We start from the raw sequence: 20,134 nt of genomic DNA, 5'->3' as shown, positions 1-20,134 counted from the left end.
CATGGGACTTTTGAAGGGATTGAAAGTACCGGAAGTAATCGTGTCCCAATTTTAGTTTTACAGAACAATAATTAGAGGAGGGAAACATGGGATAAACAAAACTAATTAAACATTCTTTCTACTATACAAAAAGAAGAAGAAATGTTAGGATATCACATACCCGTTGAAGATCAATTCTTCAGATTCCTCTTCAATTTGCATCGTCTTCTCCCCATCTCACAAACACCGCAACCGGACACCACCACGAGGCCTTTTCCATTATTCTCAGGGACAAGAACCATGCAGAGGTGTGAGCTTGCACTTAAATTTGGAATGAGGGAAGGAGAAGAGAATTGAGAGATTATTCTAAGAAAAATTGTTTTCTTCCGAACAACGAGAGAAGGAGATAAAGATCGGAGAGAAAAAACTTTTTTTTTCTCTACTTTCTTTTATGTGATCTTAGGAGTTGAAGAGGTTGAGGGAATTATAACTCCCACCCCTTTAATAATGCAAAATTCAAATTTAAAACTTGAATTTTAATATAATAATAATAATAATAATATATATATATATATATATATATATATTCATCAAACTATATAAATTTAATATGAATTATATTCATATTAATTTTAGCATATAGTTTCTATATGAATCATATTCACATAATTAATATTTGAATCATATTCAAATATTTATTTCTCTCATAAAACTATATAAATTTAATATGAATCATATTCATATTAAATTTTAACATATAGATTTTATATGAATCATATTCATATAATTAATATTTTAATCATATTCAAATCTTTATTTCTCTCATAAAACTATATATAAATTTTATATGAATCTTTTCCAAGAGGGTGAGACACCTCATTTTCAAGCCCCAGAATCAGCCTAAGTGAGCAATTTATCTTCTTACCATAATTATAGGAAATGAGTGAATTCTTTCTTTTGTAGATGTGTTCCCACTTCCCCAATCAGACGAATCTCCAAAATGGTAGGCTTATTGAGTCGGCGAATCTGACCACTCTCACCCATACAATAGGCAGGAGTTCACAACTCATTCAGGATTAAGGTCAAGTCACCTACGGTAATCCTGGTGAAATGTAAATGTCTTCTAGCAACAACGTTATAAAGAGAGACTTAACATTTTGTGGTCCGGTCTTTATACAAACTCTTTTGTAGAAGATGCCTCCACTCACATGTCTCCACAAGAATGATCATGATCAAATCATTTGTAGTACTTTACAACAATTGTACCAACAACAACGCGGGTCGTATCAGTAGTGTTACTAGGATAAGACACCCAACATTATCCATATACTACAGACCATTTAGGTTATCACTTAAACATAATCCACTTGTATGTCTTGATGGAACACGAGACATACGCAGCGGAACTAGGATCTAATTACACTCTAATTGCTCTTAAATTAAAGGAAATAAGCATGCATCATGAAGGAAAAAACAGTGAATTAAAAGTGTAAAGATGCTACCTTTAAAGCTCCCGAAAGCTGCTTTTCCTTGTTGAATCTTGACCCGAACTCTTTTGGACCACCACTAGAGTTGACCTACTATCCTTTGGACTCAGAACCGAGTTGTGGGACCCAATGGATGAAGAGAACCGAGAGAGAGAAAAGAGATGAAAATAAGGAATGGAATTTTGAGTAGGTCTGGGTGTTTCCTTTTTTTTTTTCTTCACAAAGTTGTAATTTTTCAGCCGCAAAAGTCTTTTAACTAAATTGAAGAGTCCAATTTATAGAAAAAGGCATTCAATAATTGCATGAAAAAACTTCACAAAAATCCAACACCTAGAATCCACTCACTTAGTGGGCTTAATGTCTTCACTATAAGCCAACATCTAGCCCACTATTTTGTTAGTGGAATTATCCAACAAAAGTTTGGATTTTCTCACTAACTATAGTCAAAGGCAAAATAGTCACTTTGACCAAAAAGTCAACATTTTGACTTCTTCTGATTTTTTCCGTGTTGACTAATTTTGACCTCCCGAGCATGAATCTGCATTCATTTTCTCGAAATTCAAATCACATTTGAGTATAAGGTCGGTCAAAGTTTTGACTTTTCAAAGTCAAAAGTCAACTCTTTGACTTTTTACTTATATTTAAATCACATTTAAATATTAAAGTTGTATCTCTAAGCTAAAAAAGACCCGACCACTATATCACATATACTTGTCGGTTTCTCTCTCTCTACCTAATTCAAACAATTCAAATTATTCTATCATACTGTTCTAAGTTTATTCCACATGAGCTAGTAGGGGAACCTAATGAACCTATAGATCATGGGCTCCAACGATCCAAGATTAGCTAGCTAAACTCTTTAAACGGAGCCAATCAACATTGTTAACTAAGGGTCATTCCACTAAAGTCCCGTAGTTGCACTCCCCTCACTATAGATATATTTGTGTCCATTTGATCATGATGAGTAAGTTAATCCTTCACAGGTTGTTCGTAATCTCAACTGGGTCATAAAAACCGTTTTACCCCCAAGACTACATCTTGTTCCTTAAGTTCCATTGATCCTCTAATGAACAATGGGTTTAAGGTCCAACCTATAAATTGAATCCCTCTCGGGCCAAGGAGAGGGTAGGGCCCCTTGTTCAAGACCTGGATTCAGTACTAAAGGGAACAACCTATCTACTATCCCTATAACGAGTAGGAGTGAATTCCATCTTGCACCCTATATTTCCAGCTATCCACCCGATCTTACCCCTGAAATGGGAGGCTTATTGGGCCAGCGATATTGAGTTGCCCTCACCTATGCAAATCTAAGAATAATTTCGAGTGAACAGGAGTTCATAGTTAGCTCAGGATTAAGATTAAGTTACCTAGGTCATCAATTAATGAAATAGTCAGTTTTATACATAAAACGACATTTAAAAAGTAAAAAGTGACTATTTCATGGTTCAGTCTTATGTAAACTCTTTACATAGGATACCCCCACTCACACATCTCTATATGAACGATTCAGGACCACATCGTTTGTACTATCTACAAAGTGGGCCGCATCCATAGTGTCCTCAGAATAAGGCGCCCAACCTTATTCATATACTATAGACCATTTTGACTATATATTTGAACTTGATTCACATTTATGTCACTACATAAAGTTCAAATTACATTAAATAGCCTCGGAACCTTAGTTTATTGGATTCAAGATTACAATTTCAATAACAACTTTATCGAAAAACAAAACAGAATTATATTTATTAATTTACAAACTACGAATTTTAGGACATAAAATCTAACAAACTCCCACTTGGACTAAAACTCCTAGTAGAGTATCATAATGTTGAATTTAAGTGAGAAACATATGAGTACAATAAACATATGAATATAATAAACTAGGCCATATACCCAAAAATTCTCCTACTTGTCCTAGTTCACAAACTTCGTAGACCTAGACTCTGTAGGTGACCTTCAAACACTTTAGCCGTAAGGGCCTTCGTAAGAGGATCAGGAATGTTTGGCTCAAAAGATATCTGGGTCACTACAACGTCTCCACGATGTACAATCTCCCGGATCAGATGGTATTTGCGCTCAATATGCTTGCCGCGCTTGTGGCTTCTTGGTTCTCTTGAGTTTGCAACTGCACCACTATTATCACAATATAGGGTGATAGACAGATGCATATTTGGAACTACTTCTAAATCTATCAAGAATTTCCTCGACCATACTGCTTCCTTTGCTGCTTCACAAGCAGCTACGTATTCAGCTTCCATTGTGGAGTCCACAATACAATTTTGCTTTACATTTCTCCACACTATTGCTCCTCCATTAAGAGTGAACACTAATTCAGATGTAGACTTTCTAGCATCTTTATCAATTTGAAAATCAAAGTCAGTGTATCCAGTAAGGATCAAATCCTTAGTACCATACACAAGCATGTAGTTCCTCGTTCTCCTAAGATACTTGAGGATATTTTTAACGGCAGTCCAATGATCATATCCAGGATTGGACTGATACCTACTGACTATCCCTACTGCGTAGCATATGTCAGGTCTAGTACATAACATTGCATACATCAGGCTCCCTACTGCGGAAGCATAGGGAATGCATCTTATATCCTCAACCTCTTGAGGTGTCTTAGGACATTGATCATTTGACAAATGAATTCCATATCTATAAGGTAACAGACCTCTTTTGGAATTCTGCATCTTATACCTAGACAACATTTTGTCTATATAAGTTGCTTGAGACTTGGCTAGTGTTCTATTCTTGCGGTTTCGAATAATCTGAATCCCGAGAACATACTGCGCATTTCCTAAATCTTTCATTTGGAACTGCGTTGCTAGCCATTTCTTGATGTCAATTAGGTAACCTACTTCATTCCCAATGAGTAGAATATCGTCAACATATAAAACTAAGAACGCTATAGTAGAATTGACAATCTTCTTGTAAACACAAGACTCGTCAACATTCTGTTCAAAGCTATAAGATTTGATCGCAGTATCAAATCTTATATTCCAAGATCTAGAAGCTTGTTTCAACCCATAAATGAATTTTTGAAGCTTACAAATATTTTGTTATTGACCTTGTGCAATAAACCCCTCTGGTTGAGCCATGTAGATACTCTCCTCAAGATCGCCGTTTAGAAAGGTTGTCTCGACATCCATCTGCCAAATTTCATAGTCATAAAAGGTGGCAATGGATAAGAGTATTCTAATCGACTTAAGCATGGCAACGGGAGAGAAAGTTTCTTCATAGTCCACTCCCTCTCTCTGGGTATAACCCTTTGCCACAAGTCGAGCTTTAAAAGTTTGTACTTTACCGGCTTGATCTTGTTTTCTCTTGTAGATCCACTTGCAACCAATTATTTTTACATCATTTGGTTGATCTACAAGTTTCCAGACAGAATTGAAGTACATAGACTCCATTTCGAGGTCCATGGCTTTGACCCACTGATCACAGTCCACATCTTTTATCGCCTGTTTATAGGTCGATGGATCCTCTATGCCGTCATCAGGTACGACGACTTATGTTTCTGTAAAACCCAAGTAACGGTCAGGCTGATGAACAACCCTCCCACTACGTCGAGACATTCTCAACTCTTGAGAAGGATGTGACTGGCCAGATGTACTAGTTTTATCTACTACTTTAGTAGATGAACTAGCTCTATCTGTAGCGTCTTTGGAAATTTCATTCAATACTAGTCTACTGCGAGGTTGATGACTTCTTATGTGGTCTCCTCTAAGAATGTGGCATTTTTCGATACAAATACCTTATTCTCTTGAGGATCATAAAATAGACCACCTTTGGTTTCTTTTGGATAACCTACAAATAGGCATAGTTTTGAACGACTTCCAATTTTTTAGGATTTTGCACCAACACGTGCGCCGGCCATCTTCAAATCTTAAAGTGACGTAAACTGCCTTTACGCCCTTTCCATAGCTCATAAGGTGTTTCTGAAACACTTTTAGAGGGAACGTTATTCAAAATATAAACAGCAGTCTCTAATGCATGTCCCCAAAAGGAATCAGGTAACTCAGCAAAGTTGATCATTGAGCGAACCATGTCCAACAAGGTTCTGTTTCTTCTTTCAGATACACTATTCTGCTGAGGCATATTAGGTGTAGAGAGTTGTGACTTGATTTCGTGTTCTATCATATAGTTCTGGAATCTTAAGTCCATGTACTCCCCATCTCGATCTGATCGTAGTGTCTTAATTGTTTTACCTAACTGGTTCTCAACCTCAGCCTTATATTCTTTGAACTTTTCAAAAGAATCAAACTTGTGATGCATTAGGTAAATATGACCATACCTTAAATAATCATCAATAAAACTGATGAAATATTCATACCCACCTCGAGCTTTGACATTCATTGGTCCACAAAGGTCCGAATGTACGAGCTCTAAGGGTATTGTGGCTCTGGGACCTTTTCTAGTAAAAAATCTCTTAGTCATTTTTCCTTTAAGACAAAACTCACATGGAGGTAAAAAATTGTCTTCTAACTGATTTAGTAGTCCATTCTTAACCAATCTTTCAATCCTACTGAGATTTATGTGACCAAGTCTTAAGTGCCATAGATAGGCATTAGAAGAAACTTTTTGTCTTTTATTCTGAGTTTCGACTGTTCTAAACATCTCAGTATTTACGACAAATTTTGCTTTAGTTGGTCTTAACTTATATAAGTTGTTTTCAAGTATAGCAGAACAAATTTGAATACCTTTTCTGAAAATGAACGCTTCATTAACTTCAAAAGATATTTTATACATTTGTTCTATAATACAAGCAATAGATATTAAATTCCTCTTCATAAGAGGTGCATACAAAACATCTTTAAGTATGATATATCTATCGTTGAAAAACAACTTCAAGTCTCCCACTGCTTCGACCAAGACAACCTCTTATGTTCCAACCTTGAGGGTGATCTCGCTTTCTTCAATCCTTTTCCAGGAACTAGTTTCCTGAAAAGAGAAGCAAATATGTGTAGTGGCTCCTGAATCCAATATTCAGGTTAAGGTATCATCCTCCACTAGACATGTCTCAGCAACTAGTAAATTATATTTACCTTGTGTTTCTTTTGAGGCAGGGGCCTGAGGACATTCCTCAGTTAAGAAAAATCTCAAGTCATCTATTACTAGTGTTGAATTCATATTGTTTTTCCATGTTGAGTAATTATTGCCGTTTAGTTTCTCGGAAGTTAAGATTTAATCTAAAGAGCTAGTCATGCTGAAAAGAAAATCATATCCTTTTTTAGTAAAAACATTAATCTGTTAAATCCAATCAAGTTTAGCAAAAAATCTAATAATATACCCTTAATCATTATATTTTGCAACGATATTTCAATGGTTTAGAATAACCTCCACCGAGGAATGATCGACTATTCCTCCATTGAACCAAGACTATCTTGACTAGATACTATCACCAGAATAACTCTTATTCCTATAGCAGCTCAGTTATCGCTACTTTGGTCAAGAATTTACTAACACTTAGTAATTCTCGTAAGTGTGACCCTCCATTTTCAGACCTCAAAGATCGGAATCATTATACTCCCGAAGTTGAAAAGACAAGAATGAAAACGGACCTGAGAGACCCTATCTATTTCTAGAGTTCGCGGAGTTCCGAATCCTATAATACAGCCCTCTGATTGGTAAAGTCGCTTCAGGGCAGACATGCAGGCGCATTATAGGAATCTCACGATGCAACCTAATGGAAGAGACCGTAGGATGTGTTGACACACTTCCTTCTCCCACTTACTATGAACAACTTCCCCTATTCACCTTGGTATTGACTCATGCAAATACTCTCTGAATGGAGTCCGCTCCCAGGGCGGCCCAAAGCCAAGCATGAATCTCACGGTGTGAACTCTTAGGGACGCTAAAGCTAAAAGTACATTACCTCTCTCCAGCTGAAATGTTCTAGACGGTTAGGGTATAAAATACTTAGCGATACATTTCGGCTAACTAAACATATCCTAAGTCTAGGTGATTCATCCGAGTATAACTTTTATACTGGATTTTTAACCTACGATGTCTAGGTGATAAACAAATTTTATTACCTCACACCTCTCATGCATGCTTATAAAACTGGTTTAACCTAACTCAGACGCCGACTCGATCTCCAGGTAGTAGGTGTTCCGTGAACCGTCAACTTAAAAACCTTCAACCTTTGTCATCTTATCTGACTTTTTGCCAAGATCTTGCCGGGTGAGTTTTCTTGTAACTTTGGTTTTACAAGATATCGACCTATTTTCTATGAAAATTAGGATTGTTCGATGGCTAACCCTAAATGAGCATGCATCTTAACTTTGTTATAGATTTTAGAAGTCTAGGTTATTTTATAACAATTATAACCTTAGAGCATTCATCTATAACATGCTTCCTTCAATCAAACATACTTTAATATAACACTTATGTTAAAACTAAGCATGCATAGTATATATTTTATAACACTTATAAGATATAACAAATGCATGTCACATGCTTTTACTATGGTGGGCTTTCAAAACTATATGGCATACTATATGCACACATAATCAAAGAACATTATACATCACATGCATAATAGATAAATAACACTAAAGTGGACCGATTTTGGCATTAAATACAAACAAATAACTAATTTATTACAAAATTCAGCAACCAGCTTCCCTGAACCAGCTTCAAACACTTTGAACCATCAGGAACTGCTCAGAAATCACTCGAACCGACCCGAAAACACCAGAAACCAAGCTGAACCGGTCAAACCGACTCAACCAGGTCAAACGGACCAGTCCAGACCGGCTGGACCGGCTGGTCAACGCACGCTGGGGCAGTCAACGGAGGCATGGGCGCGCGGGTCGCAGAGCGGGTCTCAGGCAGGCGGACGAACGAGCGCACGAGACTGCACGAAGCCGAGCGGACGAGCGGGTCGGATCCGGGTGGGCAGGCGTGCGAGCTTCTCCGAACCGGGTCGGGTCTGGGCAGCGAGTCGGGTCTGGAAGCTAATTCGGGTCTGTAAGCCATTTTTTCCTCCATTTGTGCTACTATTCTCTCTCCCAGAATCAGGAAATTACAGCCTAATTTCAACTCCAATGACTCCAACAAATTTACAGACCCTTTTTCACACATTAATGCTCATAAACAAGTGAGCAATTACAAATTTCCACAAGAAATTTAAAGAGAAAAAACGCCAAAATCATAATAAACCCACTTTAGTCCCCATTTCATTCAACACTTGAATAGATAGGAAAAAAACACCCACCAAAAGCAATTGAGAGTAATTCTAGCATGCTCTGATATACATGATGGAACACGAGACATACGCAACAGAACTAGGACCTAATTACACTCTAATTGCTCTTAAATTAAAGGAAATAAGCATGCATCATGAAGGTAAAAACAGTGAATTAAAAGTGTAAAGATGCTACATTTGAAGCTCCCGAAAGCCACATCTCCTCGTTGAATCTCGACCCGAACTCTTTTGGACCACCACTAGAGTTGACCTACTATCTTCTGGACTCAGAACCGAGTTGTGGGACCCGGTGGATGAAGAGAACCGAGAGAGAGAAAAGAGATGAAAATAAGGAATGAAATTTTGAGTAGGTTTGGGTGTTTCCTTTTTTTTTCTTCACAAAATTGTAATTTTCCAGCCCAAATATCAGAAAACTAATTTTCAAAATGGTAAAAGTCTTTTAACTAAATTGAAGAGCCCAATTTATAGAAAAAAGACATGCAACAATTGCATGAAAAAATTTCACAAAAACCCAACACCTAGAATCCACTCACTTAGTGGGCTTAATGTCTCCACTATAAGCCAACATCTAGCCCACTATTTTGTTAGTGGAATTATCCAACAAAAGTTTGGATTTTCCCACTAACTATAGTCAAAGGGCAAAATAGTCATTTGGTCAAAATTAAACTTTGACTAAAAAGTCAACATTTTGACTTTTTATGATTTTTTCCGTGTTGACTAATTTTGACCTTCCGAGCATGAATTCGCATTCATTTCTCGAAATTCAAATCACATTTGAATATAAGGTCGGTCAAAGTTTTGACTTTTCAAAGTCAAAAGTCAACTCTTTGACTTTTTACAACTTTGACTATTTCCATCATTTTCGAGCTTCTGAATATGAACATATTCATATTCTTGATATTTAAATCACATTTAAATATTAAAGTTGTATCTCTAAGCTAAAAAAGACCCGACCACTATATCACATATACTTGTCGGTTTCTCTTTCTACCTAATTCGAACAATCAAATTATTCTATCATACTGTTCTAAGTTTATTCCACATGAGTTAGTAGGGGAACCTAATGTACCTATAGATCATGGGCTTCAACGATCCCAGATTAGCTAGCTAAACTCTTTAGACGGAGTTAATCAACATTCGTTAACTAACGGGTCATTCCACTAAAGTCCCATAGTTGCACTCCCCTCACTATAGATATATTTGTGTCCATTTGATATAACCATGATGAGTAAGTTAATCCTTCATAGGTTTTTCGTAATCTCAGCTAGATCATAAAAACCGTTTTACCCCCAAGACTACATCTTGTTCCTTAAGTTCTAGTGATTCTCTAATGAACAATTGGTTTAAGGTCCAACCTATAAACCGAATCTCTCTCAGGCCAAGGAGAGGTTGGGGCCCTTTGTTCAAGACCTGGATTCAATACTAAAGGGAACAACCTATCTATTATCCCTATAATGGGTAGGAGTGAATTCCGTCTTGCACCCTATGTTTCCAACTATCCACCCGATCTTACCCCCTGAAATGGGAGGCTTATTGGGCCAACGATATTGAGCTGCCCTCACCTATGCAGATCTAAGAATAATTTCGAGTGAACAGGAGTTCATAGTTAGCTCAGGATTAAGATTAAGTTACCTAGGTCATCAATTAACGAAATAGTCAGTTTTATACATAAAACGACATTTAAAACGTAAAAAATGACCATTTCATGGTTCAGTCTTATGTAAACTCCTTACATAGGATACCCCCACTCACATATTTCTATATGAACGATTCAGGATCACATCGTTTGTACTATCTACAAAGTGGGCCGCATCCCTAGTGTCTCCAAAATAAGGTGCCCAACCTTATTCATATACTATAGACCATTTTGGCTATATATTTGAACTTGATCCACATTTATGTCACTATATAAAGTTCAAATTACATTAAATAGCCTCGGAACCTTAGTTTATTGGATTCAAGATTACAATTTCAATAACAACTTTATCGAAAAACAAAACAGAATATATTTATTAATTTACAAACTACGAGTTTTACGACATAAAATCCAACATGTCTCCACATACATGTTTAAGTTACATCAAATAATCTTGAATCTTAGGTTAATGGATTATTGAAAATTAATCAATTATTGATTCAACTAACATAAAACTACGAGGCTTTAGGGCATACACCCCAACAGCTTTAAATTTGTTATCGGTGGATTTTAGTTTTTGTTGAAATAAAAGAGAATTAAAATAAATTTATTTTCTAAAAAGAATTGATTTTGTTAAATAAAAAATGAATTAAAAAATAATTTTAATATTATTTTATGTTTGTGGTCTAACGGCTAGTTATTGACAAATGGTGAGCTCTTGTTTTTTTTTTTTTCTTATTGGGTTTTAAAAGAAATGATTTTAAAAGATATATATTATTATATTATTTTTTTCTATGTCGGCTAGTTAAGTTTAAATCTCTACCATTCAATTTAACTTTTTGAACAATCCAATAGTCTAAATTAAAATCCATTTTTTCCTACTTCCCTATCTTTTTATATTTCATCTTCTCCAAAATTATTTTAAATTTTCACATTTTACGATCCTCAAAATTAGCAAAAAAAAGTCATCATTGTTATTCTTTTTACAAGCTTCTAATTTTCTTTCTTTTCATCTTATTTATTCTTGAGAGAAATTTCTATTGTATTGTGAGGATTAAAGAGTGTGAGCTCAAATTTGTATACCCACTCTTTTTATAGAGTTTTATTTTGTGATTTAAAGGCTTAAAAAAATTGTAACGGTAGGATCCAAACCCGTGGGAAAGAATCGGGTTTGCTCTTGAACCCGTAAAAGGAGCAAGGTAGAAATTCAACTCTCATCCGTGAAAGAGTCAAAGAAGTTTTTTAATCGAAGTTTCAAGAGGCGCTTGGGAAAGTGGATGTAGGTTGTGTCTGATCGAACTACTATAAAAATCACAGTGTCTCCTTCTCTAACTCTTTTCCAGTTATTTTTGCACTTAATTTTAATTATTTGCTCTTGTTGGTTGATATTGATTAAATAGATTATCACATACTTTTTTTTTTTTTATCAATCTTGTTATTTTGCATAAATTAAAGTTTTTTTATTAATTTAATTTAAAAATATCTAATTAGATCAAATTGAGTATACTTTAAGAAAAAGTTTTAATTAAACCCTATTAACCCCCTCCTCCCCTCTAAGGTTGTCATACCAGTCCAACAATATGCAATTTCATCCTTAAAGAGTTAGCATGATCTTAATAGTTGAGACCAAAATAAATGAGTTAGCATGATCTTAATAGTTGAGACCAAAATAAACCCTTTTTAAAACTTTAGGAGCTAAAACGAGCATTGTTGAAAGTTTAAGGACCAAAAAAATAAGATTCAAAGTTCAGTAATCAAAATAGGATTTAAACCATAAAAAATATAGACTAAATTATTAAAAAAAAATGTACTTTGTGTCAAAAATATCCTTGAACATTCAAAAGTTTCAAAAAATACTCATAAACTTTCAAAAGAAATTTAAAAATACTCTTACCATTAGTTTTGGATGAAAACTTTCTAAAGATTCAAAAATACCTTTAAATTTAAAAAATGTTCAAAAATACTCTCACCATTAGTATATGAATAGAAACAATTAAAACCTCGTTGCAAAAATAACTCTAGATTTTTTTATATAAAAAAAAAAAGTTTTAAAATGTTTCTGCCCTTAGTATGATGATAAATTTGTTTGAAGATTTCATAAGTATAACTTTGTTAAAATATTTAAGTCCTAAATCAAAATCATACAAAATTCTATAATCAAAATCTCCCCTTGACTATTATTGTACAATTTTGTTAAGACATTTTTTAAGTCTTAAAATTCTTTGGTCCTTCCTTTATTCTCTTTTTTCTAATTATAGTCCATATATCTTACCAAATTGCACATATTTATTTATTTAGAAATAAACAAATGTCAAACGGTTAAAAAAAAAAAACATAGTGAAGTAGAGAAAGGAGGGAAAAAAAAGAACATGAAGAAGTAAGACAATATTAACCGTGTTTGTTCGTATAACAATATTTTTTTTAACTAACAGTAAAACTCATTTTAGAAGTTTAAGGGTATTTTAATGTTTTTTTGAAAATATGGACGTATTTCTGAAACAAAATATAAAGCTTATAGGTATTTTGTATAATTCAACTATAAATAAATAAATAAAAAGTTGAACTTTACATATTTTAATTTTCAAACTTTTCATGTTTTAATTTTCGCTTTGATACTTTCGACTATTCTTTGTTTTCTAAGTTTTAATATTATCATTTTTAATTCAATAACACTAGGAGTAGAAATTTTAATTATCTGTTGGTCAATATTTGTTCTAATTAATTAACTTTAATCTCGTTTGGTAATCATTTTGTTTTTAGTTTTTGTCTTTTAAAATTAAGTTATGGACATTACTTTCACCTCCACATTTATTGATTTGTTATCTACTTTTCATCCATGTTTTTTTCTAAAAAAAAGAAAATTCTTATAAATAGAAAAATCCTAAAATACAACCACTTTTGAAATTTTTTACTATAAAGTATAAATATTTTTAAATATTTTTTATATTTAAAAATACCTCAGTTAAGAATTCAACTATTGTACTTAAGAAAGATGCAAATCATTGTAAGAAATATGGAGGAAATAAGCTTAATTTAAAAAACAAAAACAAACAAAAAACCAAATGGTCACCAAATTAGGTCTTTATAACTAAAATTTTTTATAAAACTTTTGTTAAGTTGAAATTTAACATCAACCACCTCATAACTAGACCCTAAAAACATATGGGATAAAATGTACTTTTGATGATAAGATTTTGAGTTGATATCTATTTGAACTTAGAAGTTTCAAAACAACGTTTAAGGTTTCATTTGATAACCTTTGGTTTTTAGTTTTTTGGTTTTAAAAATTAAGTCTTATTGACACTGTTTCCACCTCTAAATTTCTTCATTTATTATCTACTATTTATCAATTGTTTAAAAAATTAAGCCAAATTTTAAAAACTAAAAAAAATAACTTTTAAAAAATTTGTTTTTGTTTTTGAAATTTGGCTAAGAATTTACTTAAGAAAGATGCAACTGATTGTAAGAAATGATGAGAAAATAGACTTAATTTTAAAAAATTCACAAACAAAAAACGAAATAGTTATCAAATAGACATTAATCTCTCACAATTTTGCAAAATGATTCTAAATCGTCTCTGACTTAACTTTAAAAAATAGTTATTGAACCGTTATGTACTAACATAGATGGGATAGCAGGTTAATAGTGTTTAATTATTTGGCAAATAAATTATAAAGAGTAGTTGAAAAAGAAGTAAATAACAGTTATTTAAAATTATCTTCATCGATGGGTCTCTAATTTGAAACCCGCTCTAAGTAGTTTGTGGAGGCTAAAATAAATGTTTTCGATATATATGTATCGCTACTTTTGGAGTGACCTTCCTTCAAACTTGGTTGCTCAATAGAATCATAGTGGCTAAGTAACACCCATCATTGATTTGAACAATGTTGCCAACTCTTTCCATGTTTGAAAGCTACAATTTTGGATTTTATCTTTAAGGAATCCTCTGTTTTCTTCAAATTGGAGAGGAGTAATTTCAGCGTAATGAGTTTTATTGCTACTATTGTGTGACCCAATGTCATCTTCTTTCTTGAGCAATTACAAAGTTCTCTCATTACGTTTTCTTCATCCGCACCAAATATTTGTGAATCAGTTTTTTCATCATTTTGTACGAAGGCATGTTCAAGTTGGATTGTGTGTGGATTTTGCCAAATCAATAGGCTACGATGGCGATTGGACTTCAATCGACGATTGAGCTACAATGGTTGCTCCACGTGGAGAATGGATCACATAGATTGACAACTAGGACTTGAAGGATAATTTTGAATAATTGTAACTTCAAAATCAAATAGCCATGCACTCAGGCCATAAAAGTATAAAAAGTTAAAAATAAATTTGAAAGGAAGTCTACAAAGATAATATCTAAATTTTAACTTTTTTTATCATATTTTTATATAAAAAAGTATTAATCATAAAATGTCTAGACTTTGTAGGTAATAAATGGCATCAAGACATCATCTCTCCTAATATAATGTATTTTATGGACAAAGGGAGGAAACTTTCAGGTCAAGACATTTCTACCAATTCATATGTGATGCGTTACCCCAATTGAGCCAATATAAAAAGTTTTTTGGTTGAGATTTTCATTCAAACTTCCAGGACTGATAGTCTCAATAGTAAATTTTGTCAGCTCAGATTCAAAACCCTAAGAATTCCAAGCTCATGTAGTAAGCAACCAACAAATGTCTTCCAATGAACATTGGAAATTCCCATTGCTCCCTTTCCAGCAACATTTTCAAACACAGAAGAATGTTATGAGCATTGGCAATGACAAGAATATCTTTTCTGTGGCTTCTCCCTGCTTCCAACAGCATTGTGGGAATGAGTAATGAACATAATAACTTCTAAACTGCATCCAACGTTTTGGAATTGATTGGGAAAAGAAAGTATACAAAAGTTCTGAATCCATTTTCCCCCTTATTCAAAGAACAACAAAAAAAAGGGGCAGGCCAGTCAGTTAAATTTCTCTTCAACACACTAAAATGGCAAGGGGAAGATCTTGGTACAAGACATCTCCAAAAAAATATATATAAATGAAAATCTTGTTGACAGACAACATTTGCCAACATCGCCTAAATTATTGATCTTCACAATTACAAGGAGAAAAATGGGGAGTTGTGAAATAGGACGACGTCAATGATGATAATGATAATTAGGCAGCAGATTCCTTGGCAATCTTCTCGGCCTTGGCAATCACCTCTTCAATGCCTCCAACCATGTAGAATGATTGTTCGGGAAGGTCGTCATACTTTCCATCCAAAACTCCCTGTGTCAAGCAAGAGGGGTAGAAAAGAACACTCGTTAATAAAGAAATTTACATGCATTTTACAACATTTCAGACGGGGGATTTGAATTTCAGGATTTTTTTAATCCAAAACATCCTTACATTATTACATTCACAAAAACAAACCTACAAAATATGCAATAATCTCACATTCGGATTCACAAAAATATGCAATAACCTCACGTTTGGATTTACAACTTTTGCAGACTTGTAGAGCAAAGGTGCAAATTAAAAAAAAACAAAAAAAAACAAGAATCGTTGCACAAAATCCCAGAGAAGAAGGCAAACATACCTACCCTACAATGACCATAAAGGCTATAGGATGTTCGATTCACGATTTTGGAAAGGCAACAATATCAAATGAATTGAAAATTTGGAATTGTATAGCAGTTCTAGACCATGGGTTGAAGATTTTGGACATATGTAGCTCATGCGTTTAAAATTTTTTAAAAAGTATGTACCGTAGGTTTGGTACATGAGTTTGTTTTTGAAGTACCAAAAACATGGGGAATGGGGATTCGGTCAATCACCATTGAACTACATGCCAATAACCTTTGAGGTCTCGTGTACATGAGTTGGTTACTCAAAAAATGGGCTGATTTATGTAGCTTTTTTAGATTTATGTAACTTAGCAAACACATAATCTGGTTGACAAGCCCATACAAGCAACCATAACCTAAATCCCCTCATTCTAGCTATAAGACAGAAAAATATCTCCACAATAAGTAGTTGGAAAATTTCTCTAAAACCTGATATCAATTAAATCCAGAATTAAGTCCACACATAAGACAACTGTTCAAGTTTCCTTCATAAGCGTACAACTCAGTCATCTGTATCTATTTAAAGAGGACCATAAATTAAGTAGAGAGTGAATCAAGACATGGATCCGAATGAAAGTAGCAAGCTTAAAAATCAAGAAATAAATGAAACCAGAAATTACTCCCTAAAGATTAAAATTTTCATTTTAGAAAAGAACTGAGCAACTGAGCTCCCCCTAGAAAATTAGAGAAAAAGGCAAGGATTGAAAACTTTACACTAGGAGTAGCCAGAAATCAAAGACCCAAGAATTTACAAGTCAAACAAGGAAATTGAGAAATCAGATATGCATGAGAGAGGTAATACAAAGAAACAGGACGGTACCTGGAAACTGTTGATACTTTCTTTCAGCTCCACATATTTGCCAGGTGCCCCAGTAAATACTTCAGCGACATGGAAAGGCTGGCTCAAGAACCGTTGGATTTTACGAGCACGAGCAACAGTTAACTTATCATCTTCACTGAGCTCGTCCATTCCCAGAATGGCAATAATATCTTGCAAATTTTTGTAGTTCTGGAGAACCTTCTGTACTCCACGAGCAGTATTATAGTGATCCTCTCCCAAAATATGAGGAGAGAGCATACGAGATGTAGAATCGAGAGGATCCACAGCAGGATAAATACCAAGCTCCGAAATCTATACAAAGAACGGTAATAGTAATATAATTGGAAAATCAGCTATGAAACTCGAAAAATCTTTATCATACACAAGAATCTTTAAATTCCTACCTGACGGGACAACACAGTTGTAGCATCCAAGTGAGCAAAGGTGGTAGCAGGGGCAGGATCAGTCAAATCATCAGCAGGCACATAGATAGCTTGTACAGAAGTAATAGATCCTTTCTTAGTGGTGGTAATACGTTCTTGAAGGCCTCCCAGATCAGTAGCCAAGGTTGGTTGGTAACCGACAGCAGATGGAATACGTCCAAGCAGTGCAGACACCTCTGAGTTAGCCTGCAAGATGGTGAAAGTGTGATGATGACATGTTCTCATCCTAAGAATCAGTCAAATGCAAATTAATAGACATTTTCTGGTAGATAACGTGTTCTAGCAAATTTACCTGGGTAAAGCGGAAAATGTTGTCAATGAAGAGAAGCACATCCTGTCCTTCAGCATCACGGAAGTGTTCGGCCACAGTTAGTCCAGTAAGACCAACACGAGCACGTGCACCAGGGGGCTCATTCATTTGACCATACACAAGAGCACATTTGCTATCAGCCTAGTTAAACAGAAGAAATGTATCAAGTATCAATACAGCTTCAACCAAAATAATAATTTAAGTGTAACACAATGTAAAAGCCGTGAGTCATAAGATGCAACAAACAAAAAAAAATTGCAGTGGAATGTCCCCCCATTACCTGTTTATCACCAAGCTTAATGACACCACTCTCAATCATTTCTCTGTACAAATCATTACCCTCTCGAGTGCGTTCTCCAACACCAGCAAACACTGAGAAACCACCTGTTAAAATAGAGAATGTGACATTAGATACAACACCAAGGACACATCAACTAATGCCTGCACATCGTTTTAACAAAAACAAACCATGAGCTTTCGCAACATTGTTGATAAGTTCCATGATAAGCACAGTTTTTCCCACACCAGCACCACCAAAGAGCCCAATCTTTCCTCCTCTTTGATATGGAGCAAGAAGGTCAACGACCTGTGAAACATGGCAACATTAATAAATTAGAACTCAGTTCCACCAAATAATCTAGTTCTGAGTCCAAACGGAACAAGAAAAGATAACAAGAATGTACTCCATCCAGACAACTTACCTTAATACCAGTTACAAGAATTTGCTGCTCAGTTGCTTGCTCAACAAAGGCTGGGGCTTCTCTGTGAATAGGCAAATAGTGATCGGTCTCTGTTCAAACAGATTAACACCATCAGATTATATATGATGTTATATCAAAACATTGACAAGATAGTATAACTAGATTCTTACTAAGGTCGCCTTTCTCATCAATAGGCTCTCCAATGACATTTATAATACGTCCAAGAGTAGCTCTACCAACTGGAACCTGCAATGACGAGAAGATTAGATTGGGACGCACTATCTTAAGAATATTATTTGATCCACATAAAGATGAAAACCAATTTATGTCCGTTTGATAAACACTTTGAGATAAAAATCAATTTTCCACCATCATTCACGTGAAAATGCACAAATTGAGATACATAACAGCGGGGAAATTTCTAGCGTTGCACACACTAAAATAGTAACAGTATAACATAGAGAGGTCTACAATTACCGACACCCTTTCGGGTTCATCCTATAGTATAGGCGAGTAATAAATTTTTCAGTGTTTAAGTTCAAGCGGGCGAAACTGAACTAATATTTTGCAAAATTTATTTGATGTTGACAATAAAAAGACAATAATACAATACGAAAGAGCATAGCGTTTGGGGAGCGTGAAGATCTACAAATTGTTAGCCACATCCATTTCAACATCCCATGTAAACACAACTTCGATTTCAACCAATCCAGACAAATAGAAAGAAGATGAAAATAAACAACAAGAATCGACAAAATCAACCCAAATCTCATCAAATCAGTACCATTACCACAGTCAAAATCATATCTTACAGTGATAGGAGAACCAGTGTTGAGCACTTTCTGCCCTCGAACGAGCCCTTCCGTACCATCCATAGCAATAGTCCTGACCATATTCTCTCCCAAATGCTGCGCCACCTCCAGCACCAAACGGATCGAGTGATCAAGCACCTCAAGCGCCGTAAGAATTGGAGGCAACCCTTCATCGAATCTGACATCGACGACGGCTCCAATCACTTGACAAACCTGGCCGATCGCGCCGGCGCCAGTGAACTCGTCAGTGATCTTGCCGCTCTTTCCCGCGTCCGGCTTAGCGGATGGTGGTGGGGACGGTGGTGAAGCAGCGGCGGCGGAGGTGGCGTACTGAGCCACACGGTTGAGGAGGTAGCCATAAGGGGAAGCGCGAGAAGTGTTAGACAATGGAATCCTGGGGTTGGGGGATGAGATCGGAGATCTGGAAGAAGACCGCCGTGCCGACGATCGAAGAAGAGAAGATAAGAGTCTGCGTGAAGCCATCGCTCGCTAGGGCTTCAGAAGCTCAGCATAGGGTTCGATAATGAGAGTGGAACGCCACTATATGCACACCTACAGTACTCCAAATTGGATATTCCTTTTTTTTACCTTTTTTTTTTTCCTTTACTTTTTACCTTTTTTTTATAAAAAAAAAAAACGCTATGGTAAAATCAGATCAATTACAAAAACAGTGAAAAAAAAATAATTACAAATTTAGCAATAATTTATTGAAATTTACAAACCTAATAACAATTTGGGAGATTTTCGAAAATAGAAAATTAAGAAAAATATTAACACAAATACTAAAATTTAATTATAGTTGTGATTATCATATATAGACGTATTACTGATTGATGCTAATAGAAGTCTGTCATTGATACTATCATTGATAGAGGTTAATAAAGGTCTATTAATGCCTATAAATATTTTTTTGTCAATTCTGTAAATAGTTTGATATTTTTCCTATTTATGAAAATTTTTCAAAAAATTATTAAATTTAATTTTTGTTGTTTTTCATTCCAATTTTACAATAGACATATCAATAGTGTATCTTATATAATTTATGTTTGGAGTATCAGTTACTTTATATTTTAGTATCAGTATATCTAGTTATATAATCGATATACTAAATTTACCATTTATTATA

At 34.7% G+C, this 20,134-nt stretch overlaps 1 protein-coding gene across 1 annotated transcript; it reads right to left on the bottom strand.

The window, feature by feature from the left end:
- Positions 1-15,156: 15,156 nt before the first annotated feature.
- LOC120067364 (ATP synthase subunit beta, mitochondrial-like) lies at positions 15,157-19,567 on the bottom strand. The gene is made up of 9 exons (XM_039018940.2): positions 19,009-19,567; positions 18,367-18,442; positions 18,197-18,285; positions 17,964-18,081; positions 17,776-17,879; positions 17,478-17,636; positions 17,147-17,371; positions 16,743-17,054; positions 15,157-15,584 (listed from the first exon to the last, which is right to left on the bottom strand). Exons 1-9 carry the CDS (start codon positions 19,489-19,491, stop codon positions 15,471-15,473), a joined length of 1,680 nt encoding a protein of 559 aa, XP_038874868.1. The 5' UTR covers positions 19,492-19,567; the 3' UTR covers positions 15,157-15,470.
- Between the last annotated feature and the right edge of the window lie 567 nt (positions 19,568-20,134).

The sequence above is a fragment of the Benincasa hispida genome, chromosome 12, assembly GCF_027475165.1.
Source record: "Benincasa hispida cultivar pf3 chromosome 12, pf3_genome.v1.1, whole genome shotgun sequence".
NCBI lineage: Eukaryota > Viridiplantae > Streptophyta > Magnoliopsida > Cucurbitales > Cucurbitaceae > Benincasa > Benincasa hispida.
This window is presented reverse-complemented; position numbering and strand designations above follow the sequence as displayed.